The sequence below is a fragment of the Protopterus annectens genome, chromosome 13.part0 (genome assembly GCF_019279795.1).
Source record: "Protopterus annectens isolate FY-2018-M chromosome 13.part0, PAN1.0, whole genome shotgun sequence".
Lineage (NCBI taxonomy): Eukaryota > Metazoa > Chordata > Ceratodontiformes > Protopteridae > Protopterus > Protopterus annectens.
In genome coordinates this window covers 790,516,789-790,536,986 of record NC_056747.1, presented here as the reverse complement: position 1 = coordinate 790,536,986, position 20,198 = coordinate 790,516,789, and the positions used below count along the sequence as shown (strand labels likewise).

The 20,198-nt window shown below is 42.5% G+C and overlaps 1 protein-coding gene across 1 annotated transcript in view; it reads left to right on the top strand.

Moving 5' to 3' along the window:
* Nucleotides 1-20,198, top strand: part of NCOR1 (nuclear receptor corepressor 1) — a 4,682,182-nt gene that overhangs the window by 3,338,854 nt on the left and 1,323,130 nt on the right. The window contains exon 23 of the mRNA XM_044054890.1: nucleotides 14,312-14,484. Within this exon, the coding sequence (XP_043910825.1) occupies nucleotides 14,312-14,484 (173 nt within the window). The remainder of the gene's footprint in view (nucleotides 1-14,311; nucleotides 14,485-20,198) is intronic.

Here is a 20,198-nt window from a genome sequence, read left to right as displayed (position 1 = left end):
TCATACCTTGCCAAGAAAACAAGGCATGCCAAACCTACCACCAAACCAGAGGGCAGAGGCTATCAAGCAAATCTCTCTGCTGACTCGGATGAAAGCAATAGAAAAAGTTCCACAACAAGAACAAGGCCAGGGATTTTACTCAAGACTGTTCCTTGTTCCAAGAAAAGAATCTCAATGGAGACCAGTACTGGACTTGTCCGCATTAAACACCTTTCTCATAGTACCAAAGTTCAAAATGCTGACTCTACAGCAACTCCTTCCCATGCTGGGCAAGGGGTCTTGGCTGATTACTCTGGACCTCAAGGAGGCATACCTGCATGTCCCTATCAGACACAGCTGCAGAAGATACCTCAGATTTCTTGCAGGGCCAGAGCATTATCAATTCTCAACATTGCCATTTGGCTTATCTACTGCGCCCAGAGTATTCACAAAATGCCTGGCTTCAGTAATTGCTCATTGCAGGCTCCAGGGGATACAAATTTACCCGTACCTGGACGACAAATTGATGTTGACAAAAAACTTGGACTATGTCATAAGATTACTACAAGCTCTGGGATACACAGTCAACTTCCAAAAGTCAAGACTGCAGCCATCCCAGCAAATAATCTTCTTAGGAGCCAAATTAGACACAGCCTCTCAAATTGCTTACCTGACAGAAGACAAGCAAGAGAAGTTAACTCATTACTTCAAAGGTTTAGCAAAACTCACCCAGATGACTGCAAGGAGATTCCTACAGGCCCTGGGTTACATGGCATCCTGCATTCTCCTGGTTCCATTAGCAAGACTACACATGAGAAAGCTTCAGTGGTACCTAAAAAGCATTTGGTCTCAGCACAGCAACAACTTGGAGACAACCATACCGCTCATTCCATGCCTACAAAAGGAATTCCTATGGTGGGCCTCGGTGAGCCAGGCAAACACAGGTATGTCATTCAAAAAACCACAGATAACACAAACCATGACCACAGACGCCTCAGACCTTGGATGGGGCACATGGAAGGCAGGTGTATACAAGGACAATGGTCTCCAAAGGAAACACATCTGCATATAAACCAAATGGAAATGCTGGCAGTAATGCATGCCATCGAGGCCTTTCAACACCAACTTCAGCAAGGCCATTTACTGATATGGACAGACAACACCACTGTGATGTGGTATATAAACAAGCAAGGGGCACCCACTCTTACCCCCTTTGCAGACTGACAATGCATCTTTGGGAGAAATCACTGAGCCTAAACATCCAGTTACAATCCCAGTTTGTTCCAGGCAAAGACAATGTCTTGGCGGACAGCCTAAGCAGGAATTTCACAGATCCACACGAGTGGAGGTTACATCCGAAGATCTTCACACAACTCACTTCGACATGGGGCAGGCCAGAAGTAGACCTATTTGCCTCTCACCTCAACCATCATCTACAAAATTCTGCACAAGGACATACCATCCAAAAGCTTGGAAAATAGATGCTCTCTCATTCAACTGGAACTTCCTAACAATCTATGCATTCCCACCTCTGCCAATGATGACCTCAGTATTACTAAAGATCAAAGCGGAGAGACCCAAGGGAATCATAATAGCTCCGGACTGGCCAAGACAACACTGGTACCCACTACTACGGAGCATATGTCACACCAGGAGGTGGGCCCTTCCCCATTGGCCTCTACTTTTGACTCAACACAATTTCAAAACAGTGCATCCAAACCTTCAGACACTGCAGCTAACAGCCTGGGAGATCCCATAAATAACATCAACCTATCTCTCTCCAAGGAAGTTCAGCGGATACTAACAGAGGCTCGAAGACCATCCACCAGAAAGGTTTGCTTAGCAAAATGGAAGAGATTCAGCAATTGGAATACCAGCAAGGGACATGATGCATCATTGTTGAACATCCCACTCATCTTGGAATATTTGGCAGATATCCTAAAGAACGGCCTCTCATATTCTTCCATAAAGATACATGCATCAGCTATTTCAGCTAGATATAACACTGATCCTCCTGTCTTTTCACACCCTTTGCTAAGGCAATTCCTCAGGCGAATCAAGAACATTAAGCCACCAAGAAAGGCCCCAGTACCAGCCTGGGACCTCGATTTTGTCCTAGAAAACTGACTCTACCTCCTTTTGAGCCAGCAGCTACAGTTGACTTGCAGTTTCTCTCATGGAAGACAGCTTTCCTGTTGGCAATTACCTCAGCAAGAAGGGTTTCGGAACTACAGGCCCTAATGGCAATACCACCGTTCATAATTTTTCACAGAGACAGGGTTTCATTAAGGACCAACCCTACTTTTATGCCTAAGGTGGTATCTAGGGTTTCTTTGAATCAAGCTATTCATCTGCCTGCTTTCTTCCCCAATCCTGAGAATAAGGGGGAAAGACTGTTACATACCTTGGACATTCACAGACAACCTCGATACTACCTGGACAGAACCAAGGCCAGTAGGAAGTCTGAACAACTTTTTGTAACTTACGCCCCTGCAGTCCAAGGAAAAGCAATTTCAAAACAGACAATTTCAAAATGGATTGGACATTGCATCAGATTCTGCTATTCCTTTCATGGAAAGACTGTTCCAGCCAATGTCAGGCCACATTCCACCAGAGCTACAGCCACCTCTACAGCATTCTTAAGAGGGGTGCCTACTAAGGACATTCTAGAAGCTGCTACATGGAGCTCCGTGCATACATTCTCCAAACACTACAATCTCCCTCTATACTCCAGATCCAGAGCAGGCTTTGCTTCAGCAGTCCTGCAGGGTTTGATTGCCACACCTTCTTTTTCCTAGAGCATTCCTCCTCCCCCAGCTAAGCTATGGTATTCTACCCATATGTTATGACTGCAGTTGCATTCTTGAAGGACATAGTACAGTTTTGTACCTACCATAAATGTAGATGTCCGATAGACATGCAACTGCAGTCGGATTTTCCCTCCCTCCATACCCCTCTATGCCTAGGGTCCACTCCTATCCCTGGTTCTCTTAGCTGGGGATATCTGTTATGGTGTATTTGTTTTATTGCTCATTTATTTGTCTGGAATCCTGTTTTTGTCTTCCAAATTTGATTACAGCCTTCCTTGGGGGGCACCTGGCATTTGGGGCAAGAAACACTGAAGAAAATGGCGTCGGCTGATGCTTATGTACCCCAGCCGCTCTGACGTCGGAGGAAAATGCGACATCAGCCGACGTCGGACCCAGACTTTGGAATCCAGCCGACCGAGGGCTACCTGAGGCAGGCAACCCATATGTTATGACTGCAGTTGCATGTCTATCGGACATCTACATTTATGGTAGGTACAAAACTGTACTTTCTTGGCACCGGTCATTGCTTACTGCAGAACCAAAGGTGTCTAGATTTACCTTTACCTGGACGATTGCCTAATATAAGCTACAGAGATTCCAAAGATCTGAAATTCACACAGGACCTCCTGACTTCTGTGGGGTTCTCTCTAAACCTGAAGAAATCCAGCCTGGTCCCATCTAAATGGATATTCTTCCTGGGAGTTCTCCTGTCCCTTCAGACGGTTTTCCTCCCCCGGACAAGGTCACCTTTTTAATAGATTGCTTCCAACAGATGCAAGAACATCAAAACATCTCAGCCAGGGAATTCCTTAGAGCACTGTGGTACATGACATCCTGTATTGTCATGATACCCCTTGCCAGGCTGCACATGAGGAAGCTGCAGCAGTACCTAAAAAGCATGTGGTGCCAGAGCTTACAGCCCCTGGACTCCCAAATACCCTTGATACCTTGCTTCAGACAGGAGTTTGCATGGTGGTTATAGGTTTGTACCCAAAATCAGGGCCTACCCTCCAGATTCTTGCCCCAGGGCCAAAGCCTCACCACACATGCCTCAGAAACACCATGGGGGGCCCATATCTAAAAACCTCCAAACTCGAGGATTATGCCCACTCACCACAGAAAGAGGCACATAAATTGGAAAGAACTTGTGGCAGTACAAAACAGTTTACTGGCTTTCAAGGATAAATGGGACCCAGGGGTCCTAGTATTACAAACAGACAATGCCACAGTTGTGTGGTACATACAGGCAGGAAGGCATGCATTCCTACCCTTTGTGTTGCCTGGCCATACAATTATGGGAGACAGCGCAATCTGTAGGCCTGCACCTTATGGCACAGTACCTGCCTGGGTGAAAAGAATACCCTGCAGACTGCCTCAGCAGGAATTTGATGGACCCCAATTAATGGCATCTCCATTGGGAAGTTTTCCAATCCATAACACAGCAATGGGGGGGGGTCCCACAATTGGACATTTTGCAAGCAAGGACAAATGCTCACCTGAAGACGTTCTGCACCAGAACAAGGCAGACATCTGCATGGAGAATGGATGCCTTCCCCTTCCCTTGGACACGCCTCTTCATTTATGCCTTCCCACCATTACCCATTACCTCTAGTGCTGCTGAAGGTCAGGCAGGAGCAAAGGCCATCCTGATAGCATTGGACTGGCCCAGATAACAATGGTTCCCTTTCCGACTTGAGCTCACCAGTCTAAAGTCTTTGATGTTACCACAGGGGATGGACCTATTCACCCAGAACCAGGGGGAAGTGTGCACCCCAACCTACAGACTCTCAGCCTGGTTTATTCCACAAATGTCCTACTGCACCTCCACCTTAATTTAGCAAGTACAAACCATTTTAAAAGAGTCTAGAAGGCCTAATACAAGAAATTCTTGCTCAAATAAATGGAAACGATTCTCAATTTGGTGCCAGAAACAAGAGCTTCAACTAAATTCTGTTAACTTTTCTAAGATTTTGGAGTACCTGGCCGACCTAGTGGAGAAAGGCCTCTTATTTTTCCATCAAGATACATGCATCATCCATCTGTCCACATCCCTAGTCATCCTTCAATATATTCTCACCCTTTAGTGGAACAATTTCTTAAGGGAGTTATTCACATTAAGCCTCCCCAGGAGAAAACCCACCCCTCCTTGGGACCTCAACTTTGTCCTGGAAAAATTAACTTTGCCTACTTTCAGTCCTGTAGCCTCTACCACCTTAAAGTTTCTTACCTGGAAAACAGCCCTATTACTGGTGGTCACTTTGGCCAGGAGGGTCTCAGACGTGCAGGCCCTAATGGCAATGGAGCCTTTCATTATCTTCCATAAAGAGAGGGTCTTAGTCCTAACCAATCCTTCCTTCATGCCTAAAGTGTTGACTAATGCGTCCCTGAATCAGGCCATTCATCTACCTATCTTCTTTCCCAACCCTCAAAACAAAGGAGAAGGATTACTTCACTCTTTGGATGTACATAGAATATTATGCTTCTACTTAGACAGGACTAGATATTTGAGGAAAGCAAACCAGTTCATTACCTTTGCCACGGGCTCAGAAGGAAAACCATCTTCTGAGCAAACCATTTCCAATGGCTTTCCCACGCATCTCTTTCTGTTACAGCTGTCATAGCAAAAAGCCCCCTAATTTGATTAGGTTACACTCCTCCAGGGCCACAGCTATTTATACAGCTTTCCTCAAAGTGGTTCCCACCAAAGACATTTTGGAGGCAGCACCTAGTCTTTTGTGCATACTTTCACTAGGCACTACCACCTGGCAGGCTTTTCCAAATCTAGAGCAGGTTTTGCATTGGCAGTCCTGCAGGGAATCCTCTACTCTCCTTAATCTCCTTCGCCCTCTCTAAAGCTTTGGGAATTTTCCCAACAGTCAGGACTGGAACAGTGAAATATGAAGAGCATAGTATAGTTATGTACACTTACCATAAATGTAGATGTTCGAGTGTACTCACTTTTGCAGTCTTCTTTCCCTCCCTCCTTACCCTCTCAGTCTACTAGGTAGGCTACTAAGATCAGCAAAGAATCCTACAGCTCCCAACCCTGGTTTGGGTCCACTGTTCCTTGGCCCAACACTACGGACTTTTCATCCAGAAAAAAGGAGGTCATTGTCCCACTGTACTCCTCCCTCATTAGACCCATTATAGAATACAACGCCCCGTTTGATATGTACCTCTCAAGACATCTGCAACAACTGGAAAGGTCACAGAAATACCTCACTAAAAGTAACACAGGCCTAAAGCAGATGCCCTATGCTGGCCATCTAAAAAAAACTCCACCTATACTCTGTCTCATATCTTCTCAGAGGTGATCTCTGCTTAACATACAAGGCCATGTCAAACCCAGAGCTGTTGGACATGCTACACTTAAAGAAATCCCAATCCCTCAGAGAGACGTGCTCCAGGGTTCTAAACCTTGTCATCACAATGAACAAAACATGCTGGAGGGATAGATTCCTGACCCAGAGACTTCCCAGACTCTGGAATAGACTGCCCATACATGTCAAGCAGAGCGCCTCTTTGGCCCTCTTCAAAAGGAACCTTGACGATTGGATGGGAGATAGGAAATTCACCCCAGGAATCACGTCAGTTGCCCTGCTAGACAGGGGTCCAGAGAAGTAAATACTGTGGGAAGAAATAGCCAGGAAATTGTTATGGCTAGGCTTGTATAGGCCCTAGGACCGATAGCCTAGTACAAACCTGTGAACCACCTTAGTTACACTTGGGACCTCCTTGAGTCCACTCTACCTTGATTCTTCTAGGTTGCACTTGGGGGCCCCTCCTAAGCGGGTCGAGAAAATACTGAAGTGATGACACAGGCTAGGTGTCTTTATACCTGAGCATACTGACATTGCTAAGGGTGTCTGCCAGCCTAGGAGGCAAAAACCATTTTCTCCGGTAGTCAGGTGGGCCATGGGCTTTCACGGCAGGAAATCCTCACAGTCAGGACTGCTGCAGTGAATACACTCAAACATCTGCAATTACGGTAAGTGTATGCAACTGTACTTTCCCCATTAAACTTTGAAGACAACCTGCAAAGATGTCCAAATCATTTCTGAAAATAGTATGTGCTTTTCTACCCCTCCAAAATAGAAAAGTTGCCTTTTGTATGCCACTCTGGTGTGATGTTCATCGTGTTACACTGCTGCAGTCATTACACTTGGGTTATCCTGCCATCAGGCGGTCCCTCAGTCGGCCTGAGTTCCAAAGTCTTGGTCTGGTGTCGGTTGCTGTCGCCTCCTCCTTGACATCAGTGCGACAGGGGTATATAAGATGCAGCCAACGCCATTTTTCTTCAGTCTTTCTTGCCGTGCGGTGCCCGAAGCAAAAGCAGTTTGCAAGTGCCAGTCGGCTGACTCCTGAGATTTTCATTCCGAATCCAGAACCGAAGTCTTCTACAAAGCTAAGTACCCCGTTGGGGAAACTTTTTCTTGCCTCAGACCGATGTCAGTAAAAGTTAACTGTATTTCTTGTCGGAAGCAAGTACCTCATAAGGATTTCCATTCTTATTGTATCCCATGCCTAGGCCCAGACCATGACATCACAGGTTGTCTGTTTTGTGCCAGGTTTAACAAGCGCACTATTAAATGTCAGTTTGATTTTGCCCGACATTATTTTGGCAGAAAATTCAATTCTACCATGGCGTCGGAACTACCGACGACCGGAATACACGAAAAGCGCAAAGACAAGGACAGGCATCCGAGGCCCAAAACTGACAATGAAGCCTCTTCTAGGTCACTCGCCAGTTCTCCGGTTTTCAGCGAGGCCCCTTCGCAGCCCCTGACGACAGTTACTTTAGAACCTCAGGCCGCCTCCGCCTCCCACGTGGAGATGGCTGGGCCTTCAGACGCACCAGATTTACAGCCTACTGACACTAACCCTTCAGATGGATCCGGAGTAGCTGAGCTACCCGTAGCTTCAGAGGGTGTATTCAGACCTACTCAGTTAACCATTAAATCTTCTGCTAAGTCTAAAACTCCTTTAAAAACAAAGAAACAAATTCAACATTCACCAGGGCAGGCCTCCATGCCTAAGAAACAAATGCTCAAAATGGTCGAAGACTTAATCTCAATGATCAGGGGGTCCCATCCCCCTCCTGATAAAAAGCCTAGACAGGATGCAGACTATGACTCATCCGACCAGGTATCCATCTCTTCAGATTCATCCTCAGACCTAGGATACTCTCTACCCCCCTATGAGGATTCTGATGCTGAGGAATCCATTCCTTCAGTCTCTCCACCAGGGGACTACTCCTTTGGGGAAACTTTGAATACCATGAGGGAGCATTTCCATTGGGAGGGCCAGGATTATTCAGAGTCCAAGAAAAGGCTCAGAGATTTCCTTTTATTACCTCAACACAGACTCCTTGCTATTCCACCAGTGTTCAATATTGTGGATGATGTGTATACTGAATCCAGTTTAAATCCTGATTCTTTACCTTCTGCTCCAGTTAAGCCAGACAGATACTACAGAGTCCCTGACTTTCACAAATTTCTTTATAAAAGCCCTGCTGCTGACCCTGAAAGTATTTCTCAGGGTCCCAAAGGGGTAAAGGCCACCCCAGCAAAGAACCCAGTCCCCTCTGACAGAGATTCCAGAGCATTAGACAGATGGGGGAAGAAAGTATATACATCTGCAACTTTAGCAATGAGGGCTTTAAATTGCCAGTTTCACATGCTAAAATATCAGCAATATTTGATGTCTCAGTTGAAACAAAAAATGCTTCCAAACTCAGATCCTCCTAATTATAAAGAAATGCAGGATTTATTGCATGCAGCTGAACAAGTGGGAAAACATACTTTGCAATGTGGTTTTGATTCATTAGAGGCCTCCTGTAGAGCAGCAGTTACAGGTTCTGTCATTAGAAGACATGCTTGGTTAAAAGAACAGACATTACCAGATCATGTTAAAGCAAAAGTATTGGATGCACCTTTGCAGCAGGTTGTTTTATTTGGAGTTAAGGCAGAAGAGGTATTAAAGAAAATGGAGGATAAGGCAAACTGTATGCAAACCGTGAAGGATTTCTTACAGGTTTAGCCTCCCCGATTTTTGGTCAACAAAGAATTGGTCCTTTCCAGTTACAGACAGACCTCAAAGGGGCAGATACAGACATCCAAGAGGTAGAGGTCAGTCACAAGGTCCTTACAGGCCTCGACAGTGGGGTGCATCAAACCAGAAAGAAGGGGAAGACAGGCCTCAACCTTACAAAAACAGCCCAAATGACTTCCTTCTACAGCTGCCAAACAGTTCTCTCTTGGCAGCCCCATTGGGAGGAAAACTGACACTTTTCTGTCACAATTGGCATATGATCACCAAAGATAAATGGGTTCTCAACATTGTATCTCAAGGTTACAGGTTCCACTTTCACACACTGCCAAGGCTAAAAGGAATGCCAAATCTGCCACCAAATCAATGGGCAGAGGCTCAAAGACATTACAGCACTCGTGGACATGAGAGCTATTCAAAAGGTACCAACACAGGAACAAGGACAAGGATTGTACTCAAGACTCTTTCTGGTTCCCAGAAAGGACAAAGCCTGGAGGCCCATTTTGGATCTTTCTTCTCTAAACACTTACCTGAATGTTCCAAAATTCAAAATGTTGACACTACAGCAGCTTCTTCCCATGCTGGGCAAGAAAGCTTGGCTCGTAACTTTGGACCTCAAGGAGGCATACCTTCATGTCCCTATCAGACAAAACTGCAGAAGATACCTCAGATTCATAGCTGGTTCAATGCACTACCAATTCTCTGCACTGCCCTTTGGCGTATCTACTGTGCCCAGGGTCTTCACAAAGTGCCTGGCAGCAGTAATTGCATTTTGCAATCAGAAAGGAATTCAAATTTATCCGTACCTGGACGACTGCCTGATTCAAGCAGAGAGCAAGGACATTCTTCTAAAGCATCTGGCGTTTGTAAAAAAGTTATTAAGTTGCCTAGGGTACACAGTAAATGAAAAGAAGTCAAAACTAGTGCCCTCACAAGAGATAATATTCCTTGGTGCCAGCTTGAATACAACGGCCCAGATGGCTTATCTCACGCCAGACAAACAAGGACAACTGACTCAATATTTTCAATTGATGACAACAAAGACCCAATTCCCTGCAAGAAAAATTCTGCAGGCCTTGGGTTACATGGCATCTTACATACTACTAATTCCATATGCCAGACTGCATATGAGGAAACTACAATGGTACCTAAAGAGTGTCTGGTCTCAACACTGTCAAAGTTTGGAAACAGTAATACCACTAATTCCTTTCCTTCAACAGGAGTTTCGATGGTGGGCTCAAGCATGTCACCTCAACAAGGGACAGCCTTTCACTCAACCCAGAGCCAGGCAAACACTGACAACAGATGCATCAGATTATGCCTGGGGAGCACACATGGCAGGAAAATGTATTCAGGGCAAGTGACCCGCAGAACAAAGGCATCTTCACATCAATCAAAAAGAGATGATAGCTGTATAAAATGCCCTTATAGCTTTCAAGGACCTTCTGCATCCAGGACAACTACTACTAAAGACAGACAACACCACAGTTGTGGTACATAAACAAGCAAGGGGGCACTCATTCTTATCCCCTCTGCAGACAAGCCATGTCCTTGTGGAACACAGCTATAACCTATCAAGTTCATCTGCAAGCACAATTCCTGCCAGGAGAGAAAAACACACTGGCAGATGACTTAAGCAGAAACATCATGGATCCGCACGAGTGGAAATTACATCCACAAATACTCAGAATGATAACACAAAAATGGTGGAGCCTGGACATAGATCTGTTTGCATCCCCAATGAACTGCCACCTACAGAAATTCTGCACAAGGACTTACCAGCCACAAGCATGGAAAAGTGGATGCCCTCTCATTCAGCTGGAAAAACCTACAAGTATATGCTTTCCGACCACTACCTCTCCTTCCAAAGGTACTCATAAAAGCCAGGCAAGAAAAGCCAAAGATGATCCTGATTGCCCCCGACTGGCCACGCCAGCACTGGTACCCAATCTTAAAGAACTTAGCACAAGGTCAACCCTGGATTTTGCCTCAAATCCCACATCATCTGACTCAGCACAACAATCAGATACTTCACAGCCAGCTAAAGACTTTAAACCTGGCTGCATGGCAGATTACTTAGTCAAGCAAGCAATGCCTCTCTCCAAAGCTGTTATGGATGTCATTTTGGAGGCCAGAAGGCCTTGCACCAGGAAAGCCTATTTGGATAAATGGAAGAGATTCTGTGCCTGGAACCAGGCTCACAGCCTTGACCCTCTTGTCCCAAATATTCCTCAGATACTACAATATTTAACTGAGATGCTGGACAAAGGCCTCTCCTTTTCATCCATTAAGATCCACGCCTCTGCCATCTCTGCTCATTACAACATGGACCCACCTATTTTTTTCTAATCCTCTTCTAAAACAGTACCTCAGAGGGGCTAAAAACATAAGACCACCCCATAGAGCACCAACTCCAACTTGGGACCTCAACTTCATGTTGGAAAAATTAACTTTACCTCCTTTTGAGCCAGCTAACTCAGCAGATTTAAAATATGTCTCTTGGAAAACTGCACTGCTCCTGGCAATAACCTCAGCATGAAGAGTTTCAAAATTACAGGCACTAATGGCAGTGGAACCTTTCATAATTTTTCACCAAGACAGGGTGTCTTTAAGAACAAACCCTACTTTTATACCAAAGGTGGTATCAAGTGCGGCTCTAAACCAAACTATTCACTTGCCAACTTTTTATCCAAACCTACAGAATAAAGGGGAGAGACTTCTGCATTCTTTGGACATACACAGGCAGTTACGCTTCTACTTGGACAAAACCAAAGCTTTCAGGAAAACTGAGCAATTGTTTGTAGCATATGCTGCAGGAGCACAGGGAAAAGCCATTTCAAAACAAGCCATTTCAAAATGGATAGGACACTGTATGCGTTTCTGTTATACACACCATGGGAAAACTGTACCTAACAGCATTAGGTCTCATTCTACCAGGGCAACAGCCACTTCAACTGCCTACCCCAGAGGAGTACCTACCAAGGACATTTTGGAAGCAGCAACATGGAGTTCTGTGCATACCTTTACCAAGCATTACCATCTGCCACTGCTGTGCTCCAGGGCCTTATAGCCACCCCTAATGCCTTGTAGAACCAGCCACCCTACCTCAGCTTTGGGATTCTACCCAAGTGTAATGACTGCAGCAGTGTAACATGATGAACATAATACAGTTTTGTACCTACCATAAATGTAGATGTTCGAGTGTATACACTGCTGCAGTCCAGGTTACCCTCCCTCATTCCCCTCTTACTTGCTGGTACATACCTAACTCTTCTACCCTTTACTTACCTATAGGGAGTATTTGCTGGTAACTGAAATTTTTAGAATTGCTTTTCATATGTATGTTTTATTAGCAATTTGCATTGCCTACCTTTTTGGGGGCACCTGGCATCTGGGGCAAGAAAAACTGAATAAAATGGCGTCGGCTGCATCTTGTATACCCCTGTCGCACTGACGTCAGGGAAGAGGTGACAGCAACCGATGCCGGACTAAGACTTTGGAACTCAGGCCGACTGAGGGACCGCCTGACGGCAGGATAACCCAAGTGTAATGACTTCAGCAGTGTATACACTCGAACATCTACATTTATGGTAGGTACAAAATGTACTTTATTGTGATGAAAGTAAAATGACAAATTGTTGTAGGCGTATCTTAAACAGCTGATGGTCTAAGAATAAACCAGAGCACCTGATAAAACCCACAGAAAGACAATGGAGAACAAATTACGCAGAGTAATCACAGTCAAAAACAAAACCAGAGAACCAAGTGCTGTAAGATGGCAACACTGCTCAGTTTGCCATTACTGCAGCTATCTGTTGCTGTCACGTTCTTCCTGCTCAGGCTGCCACATACACTTGTGTACAGTGCTGATGTTTGACTGTGATGGAAAGTGGAAAATATTATGACCCACTTGCTACTTTTGAGATGCCCTGCGCAACCCCTTTTTCCACACACAGTCATTTTCATAACAGATAGCAGCCCCATAATGTGCGCACCTCAGATGTGTGATTTTGATTGGAAAATATCCATAGTAAAGTGTTCCATTTGATTTCACACAAATGCACACAACGTTTTCAAAGCCAGAATTTTAAATGCTTAACCTAAACAAATGACAGCAGTGAAAAATTACCTTCATCCACAGCAGAGACTGCCCTGTACCAACAATTAAAGCCGTATTTATTGATTCTGTGCACCAAGAATATCGAGTTGTAATAAAATAAAAATTATTAGTCACAGTAATTTATTTAACTGCACCCCCATACACATTGTAGGTGCCTAGTCTTCATTGTTTTGTCTAGATTTGTAAAATGTTGCTTGCTTTAGGGGCCTGGACTGCACTGACCCTCTACTGTCACAACATGTAATGGCTTAGGATGCATGTCTCCTGTCATAGCCCCCCCAAGACTAACTTCTTTATATCAACTGATAAATTAAGAACATGTATGGTATTATTCTGTTTATTTACTGTAGCAAGTGACTAACTTGGGTTCCTGGTATGTGTAGCATTTTGCATAATTTTATAGCTAATGTTAAGGGTCTTCTGCAGTGGAGGACTTGGGATTTACTCTCTTGCTGTTGGCTTAGATTTTTTTTCTCCTCTTAACATCTGCCAGTGCACATCAGCATTGCTTACTGGATTTGGAAAATATACCTAGCCACTGTGCTGCTTCATTCTTTTTGATGGTCTTGCAGTTTACAAGTTGATCCTTGCACACACTCAGCATTTAAATATTTCCATCTAAAATTCACTAAGCACTGGTCATGTTTTGTTAAATTGTTTTTGTAAAATCCAGAGCTGAAAGCTTGTTTTTAGACTTGCTGTAATCCACTCCCGTCACCCTGAGTCTCCTCTCCAATTTCAGGTCATTTGGGTAACACACACACACACTTGTAATTGTGGTTACTATCCTGCCTTCCTTCCCACGTTTACGTTAACAGCCCTACCACCTAAAAGCTGTTTTAGGAGTCCTTGTATGTATGTCATTCATATATTTTGCATGGATTACATTGTATACACTTACTTCCATTCTAGTTGGCAATCTGGTTGATGCATAGGTGAGGCACCCTATCTTTCAATGGTACATGACAGCATACAGCAGTAAGAAGCATAGATGCTCCTGAATGGTGGGCACTGAAGCAAATAAAATGGCTATTGCAGTAGAGTAGATCACAGTAGCGTACCTACCTAATGAGAAGAACTGTCTTATAAATTAGCTGTTTTGGTGAGTACACATCTTTTATTTCTGCTTCTAAAGTGTTACTTCTGTTTAACAAATATAGAGAAAAACAATAAACATTTCTTATGATGTATTTGTAAGAGCTGGATGACTGGTGCCAGTGTATTAGTAGCATGTTGCAATTGCATATAAAGACTGGGTGGAAGCTGTATGTCTTCACTAGAGAGAGAGAGATGAGGTTAATGTTTAAAATATTGTTTTTTTTAATAACCACAGTTTTTTTTTCATTGTAATTAGTACTTCAACCTGCTCCTAATCAGATACAATCAAGCATTGTAGATGGAGTTCGGATGCCATTCACTAGACATCAGAGACCTCTTAACATTCCTTCTCCACCTCCGCTCATTTCATCCAGCAAACTTGTGCCTTCGGAAAAACCGGCATTTATATCTGGAGGTTCAATTTTACAGGTGAGGGACACTGCTTGACTACTGGCTACTTTTTATGAATGTACCAGTTGGACTAGACTAAATGAGACCTGAACTTTGATCAGTGGGGAAAACTTGTCTCCATCCTGTCTTCTGTTTATTTCTGTTTTCCTCTTTTGAAACATATGAGAAGAACATTCAGAGTACTCCAGGTTAGTTATTGCCAAGAGTTGACAATTGTAGCTTAAGAAGAAACTTGTGTTTTCCTGTTAGCAGATAGTCTCTTTGTTTACATTTATTAAAGTGATACAATGGTATATAAGGAAATAAGTGTATTGCAAAATGTATAAAATGTTTTTGTTACTGGCAGGGCTAAAAGCAGCTGTATCGGGATGGTATTTTTACTTCATAGCCCTTTCCATTGGTTTAAAGTTTTTTTTGTTTTAAAAGCACTGCTAAAATTAATTTCTTTGACCTTTAATTTATTTACTTATTTACATTTGTTGGCCAGGATGGTCTGACCGGGCAGTGCCACTTTTCAGAGGAGGGCTGGGAAGAAAAGGTCCAACATTAAGTTCAATAATGTTTAGGGGTTAAGTAATAAGTTTGGGGTTGGGAGGGTGGCCTAATGGTTAAGGTGTTTGCCTTACAAACACAAAGTTCAGGGTTCGAGTCTCACAAGGGATAATTGACTAGGCTTAAAATGGCTCACAAGGGCAGTTAGCTTAGTACTAAACTATGAACCTATGAATAATAGAATATACAATATCAACGAGCAATGAAGAAATTAAGCAAGGCTTAACAACATGCACCTTGCATAGTAGATTCAACTTGACTCCTAGGAGATTAACATGAGCAGGAGCTGTGAAGTAGTAGTAGGTTAATTGCATAGGTAGCTCATATTGTAGCTGATTAGGCATAGTACGGAAGGGTCAAGGGTGCAGTGATTAGTATTACATATTTAGCTCACACTTGATGCTAACTATGTAGGAAAGGTATAGTCATGATATTCGTGATGGAGAGAAGTATGTTTTTGTAGCTAGGTTAGAGTAAGAGCAGGACCAAGTGCAAGAAATTTAGAGTAGGTATGAGTTGAGTAGTATCGAGAGAGGAGCCTGAGCGCCAGAGCTAAGTAGCATTGAGAGCGAAGAAAGATTAATCTAGGCAGGATGAAGCAACAGCAAGACCAAATATCCATTAGATGTTGCTTTGGATTTTTTTTAAAGGATTTAAGTGTAATGTCTAGTTTTAGAGGGAATGGAATGTTCCACATTTTGGAGATGTAACAAAAATGAGTTGCCTGCTGAATTGTTGGATGTGGTTGCACTTAATTTTTTTCATTCAAACTTAGGTGTCCACGTGGAATATACTGAAGAAGAATATTGGCCAGTACAGGGCAATTCTCAAAGCTGTAACTAAGAGTATGTGTGATACTTAATTTCTGTATAAGATAAAGCAGTAAGGGAGTTCCAACCAGAGTAGGAGTTTTAAGATTAAGCAGTGATGTCACCTATGTGGCAGGTTAGCTGTGAATTTAGCTATTTTGTTATAGCACTGGTGAAATTTTTGATTGGGTAGCTTGATTGAAAAGAATGGGGCTCTTTAGAGGAGGATTAGGAGTAGTTATGCTGTGCCTGAGTCCACTTTGTAATTTCGAAATTCCACAATCCCGACATTCTAAATACTGATGCTCAGAACCTCTGGATTGTGGAATCTCGAAATTAACCAAAAAAAAAAAAAACAAACAATACATCAACTAACACAGTTTTGCAGGGGGCAAGCCCCCCTGCACCCCCCCCACACCCCCTACAACTTAAATATACCAACTCCGATATCGCACTGCAGTGAAGAGAATGGTAATGTTCCTGTTCCACACTGTACGGCGATCTCCATTGACAGGTTTCGAGATTCCACAATCTCGAGGTTCTGAGCGTCAGGATTGTGGAATTTGAAAATTACAAAGTGGGCCCTCTGTGGCTATATGCATATTTTAGCATCTTCATTTACACAAGGCTTAATCCTATAGAGGATGCAGAGTTTTTGATTTTTTTTTTTTAATGACAGCTTTTACATCGAAAGCAAATTTCATGTTTTTGTCCATCACTCCTAGTAGCTCTGTATGTGTGAACATGTTTCACTTGTGGTGTTATTGGAAGAGGTTAAAGTGAAGTTGGATTTGTTGCCTTGGAATGGTTTGGGAGTGAAGAGTAGTAGTTTTTTTTCTCTTTGTGGCGGGATCAGTAAGTTTTGGAAATTTTTGAGCAGTGCCTCTACAAGGTTGTAGTTTTTCAAAGGATTTAGCTACACATGCAAGTGTTGCATCATCTACATACTGTATGATTGAAGAATTTTTGGTGGCTTTGTGTAGATTATAAATGAAAATATGAAATAGGAGTGGGCATAGGGTGGACCCTTGGGGTGCACCTACAGATATAGGGAAAAGGAGGAGTCCGTGTTTAATTTTATTGCTTTTTGTCTGTCAGATAAGTAAGTGGGAAGACATGAGAGGGATATTCTTTCTAGACCAAGGGACAGGAGTCTGTTAAGAAGTTTGGGATGGGACACAATATTCAAAGACTTTGGACAGAACGAGGAGTAATGCTGATGCTAGGTTACCAACATTGTGATGGAGGTTAATAGAGATACAGAACTTGAGGAGTGCAGGTTTGGTACTCTGGTGTGGATGAAAGCTGCGTTAAGTAGGGGAAAGGATATTGTCAAGTGGGGTCTATATTAAATAAACAAACGCTTAAAATGTCTAGTACAACATGCTCGACACAATTTAAGCGAACGTTTATTTAATCGAGAGCTCAAATCTAAAATACGAGTTTCAAAAGGTTATGTTTGGCCAAGATGAAAACATGTTATGTCTGACGTAAGTTCCTAAAACATAGAAAATAAAAATGAAACCTGTACCCGTGTAGTTACGTTAATTAAAGTTAAGGTGAAAGGGTACGTTTGTAACTGAAAGTAGATGTTCCACTAAATATACAAGTGCAATATACTTAATTATAATAAATTACGTAGCTAGTGCATAAATACCGAATCACTTAACATGGAGCTTTAGAACAGCGTTACGTTATGGCTAACAGAAACTGTTTCTCACCAGGTGTTGTAGGAGACTATTACAAGTGTGTCCAGTCTCATAAAGGGAAAGATATGCTCAATATAGATGGTTATTTATATATCCTAGAAAAGGTGTTGAAAGATCGGAAGTAATGGTGTTGTAAAGGTAAACTAAAGGAATGCTGTAAAGGCCTTGCAGTGACTAAGACAGAAATCTGTGGTGAACTATTATTAAAATGTACAGGGCATCACCATGCCTCTGATGTTTGTGAAATTGAGAAATACATTGCCTGTGATAAATTGAAGGAAACTGCTCGTACATGTAGAGATACCCCTGCTGTAGTTGTAGATGATGATTGTGCATCTACAGAGTATACAGCTGCCCTTCCAACAAGGCGATCAATGTTACAGCAGGTAAACAGGGTCCGTCGTTCTGCAGTTAGAAATTATGTTCCTGTCTGCACTAGTTTGGAAACTGTAAGTGAATGTACCCTAAAATGAGGTTACTTTGTTCAGAAAAGAATGAGTGATATTGCAAACAAGATGCATGTTTTAGTATTTTCCACTGTTGAAAATCTTAGGGATTTAAGTAAATCTACTTTATTGACTGATGGATGGTGTGTTTTTAACAAATGGTTGGTTGTGTAGACAACTATATAGCATTCATGGACTTCTTACAGTTGGCAGAAATAGTGTGTGCCATTAGTTTTTTGCTTAATGTCAAAGAAATCATATAAATGCTATAACTTTATCTGGGACTGTCTCACTGATTTGTTGACAAAGACTAATCTGAATGTGTCGGTTAAATTTATTTTATCTGACTTTGAGATGGCAGCCCTTCGCAATGTAAAACACAATTTCCTAGGTGTATACTCAAAGGGTTGTTTTTTGCATTTTAGTCAGGCTGTCTGCAGAAAGTTACAAAGCTTAGGGCTAGCAAGGTTGTATGGAAGGTCTGTCAGTTTTCAGGTAAGTGTCAAAACGCTCATTGCTTTATCATTTTTAAATGTTGATGAAGTTGTTAGCGTTTCTACAGCTTAGTGAATCGTTTCCTTGTGAGGGAAAAGATTTACTTTCCTATTTCTCAGATACATATGTTCTGGGTCACGTAAGAAATCAGAACACTAGATTATCTTTTATTTCCAGATTCCCTCCTATGTTTAATATTGAGTTCTGGAATGTGTCTGCACTGAATGCACTTTGTTTGCCTTGTATGCAAAATCAGGTTGAGGGATGGCATAGACGTATCCACTGTTTACTTGGACGGCAGATTTGTGATATTCCGTCTGTGTTGTCGATGCTGGTTAGCGTGCAGAACAAGGTAAATGAGACTAGACTGCGTTTACATTCTGGATGTCCTCTGTCCCCTAAAAAAAGAAAAACAGTTCTAAAATGTGACAGATTGCAACAGGTACTACAACATAAAGATGAGTATAGTACTCAGGATTTTCTTCGAGCTGTTGCAGATTGAAAGTGTAACGTATATTCTAAAGTTCATCATCGAGCACACTTAGGGATGCTTTAATGCTTTGTTTCTCTATAATTTATATATAGTTTGTTTGTACACTAGGTGTTTCACGTTTAGGGTGTGTATATCAGTGTTATAGCTTGTTAGATAGTAAATCCAGGTTTAATTCGGGGAGTTAGAGTTTATTTTTGTTTACTAAGCTCTAGTCTCTTACGTCACTTGGTGGAAGGTGTTTGACAAACAAAACATATGATTGATTGTTTTCTTTCAGTTAAATAAATGTTCGCTTAAATTGTGTTGAGCATGTTGTACTCGACATTTTAAGCGTTTGTTTATTTAATATAGACCCGTCAAGTGTACAGTTTAGTTGATGCTGAATATATTTTTTTTAGAAGTTTGTATACAAGGGCAAGGATAGCAATGGGCCAATAATTAATCTGTTGAATTCCCACCTTTATGAAGTGACAAAATGTAGGACTTCTTCCATAGTAGAGGAATGTAGTAGTCTTTGATAGGACATTTGATTTATATCGATACCGGATAGGCTAAAGACATCTGCTGCTAGTTTAGTATATCCAGCAGGAATATTGCAAAGGGTGTGTGTTGCTGGATTTAGTTTGAGGAGGAATTTTTTGATGGAAGTTTGTGTAGGTTTGATGAATAGTTTGAGTGGAGAGTATTCTCTTCTAAAGGTAAAGAAGAGTGGAGGTTGTCTTTTTATGAGCAAAGCTACTGTTTAAATAAAGAAACCTATTAAATTAGATAACTATAAGCTTTGGTTGGTTGTTGAGGGTTGGTTGGATAGTGCCGTCAGAGTGAATGAGTGTGATTGTTGATGACCAGAACATTTTAGGATTGACACTTCTTACTACCTGGACCTTGCCATTTCTCAGTACATCTTGGGTCTGTTGTCTTTGTCATAATAGCAACTGTCCTGGCAGTTTGCTGTGGTGTGGTATACTTTATGTATAGGTAAGGAAGGCTTACTGCCATTTTCCTAGCAGTGCGTGTGTGTTCATGAAGCTGTCTGCAGAGGCCAGAGGTTAAGGCTGTACTTTCAAATGGTTTGATTTGGGGGGGGGGGGGTGCATTAATGAACACTTAAATGATAGTAGTCTCTTTGACCCCATCTCGTCCAACAAACTGATTTTACCCATATTTTGTGTTGGTACAGTGATGTATCAACTAATTTAGTGTGGGGATGGATTAAGTTGGTTTCTCC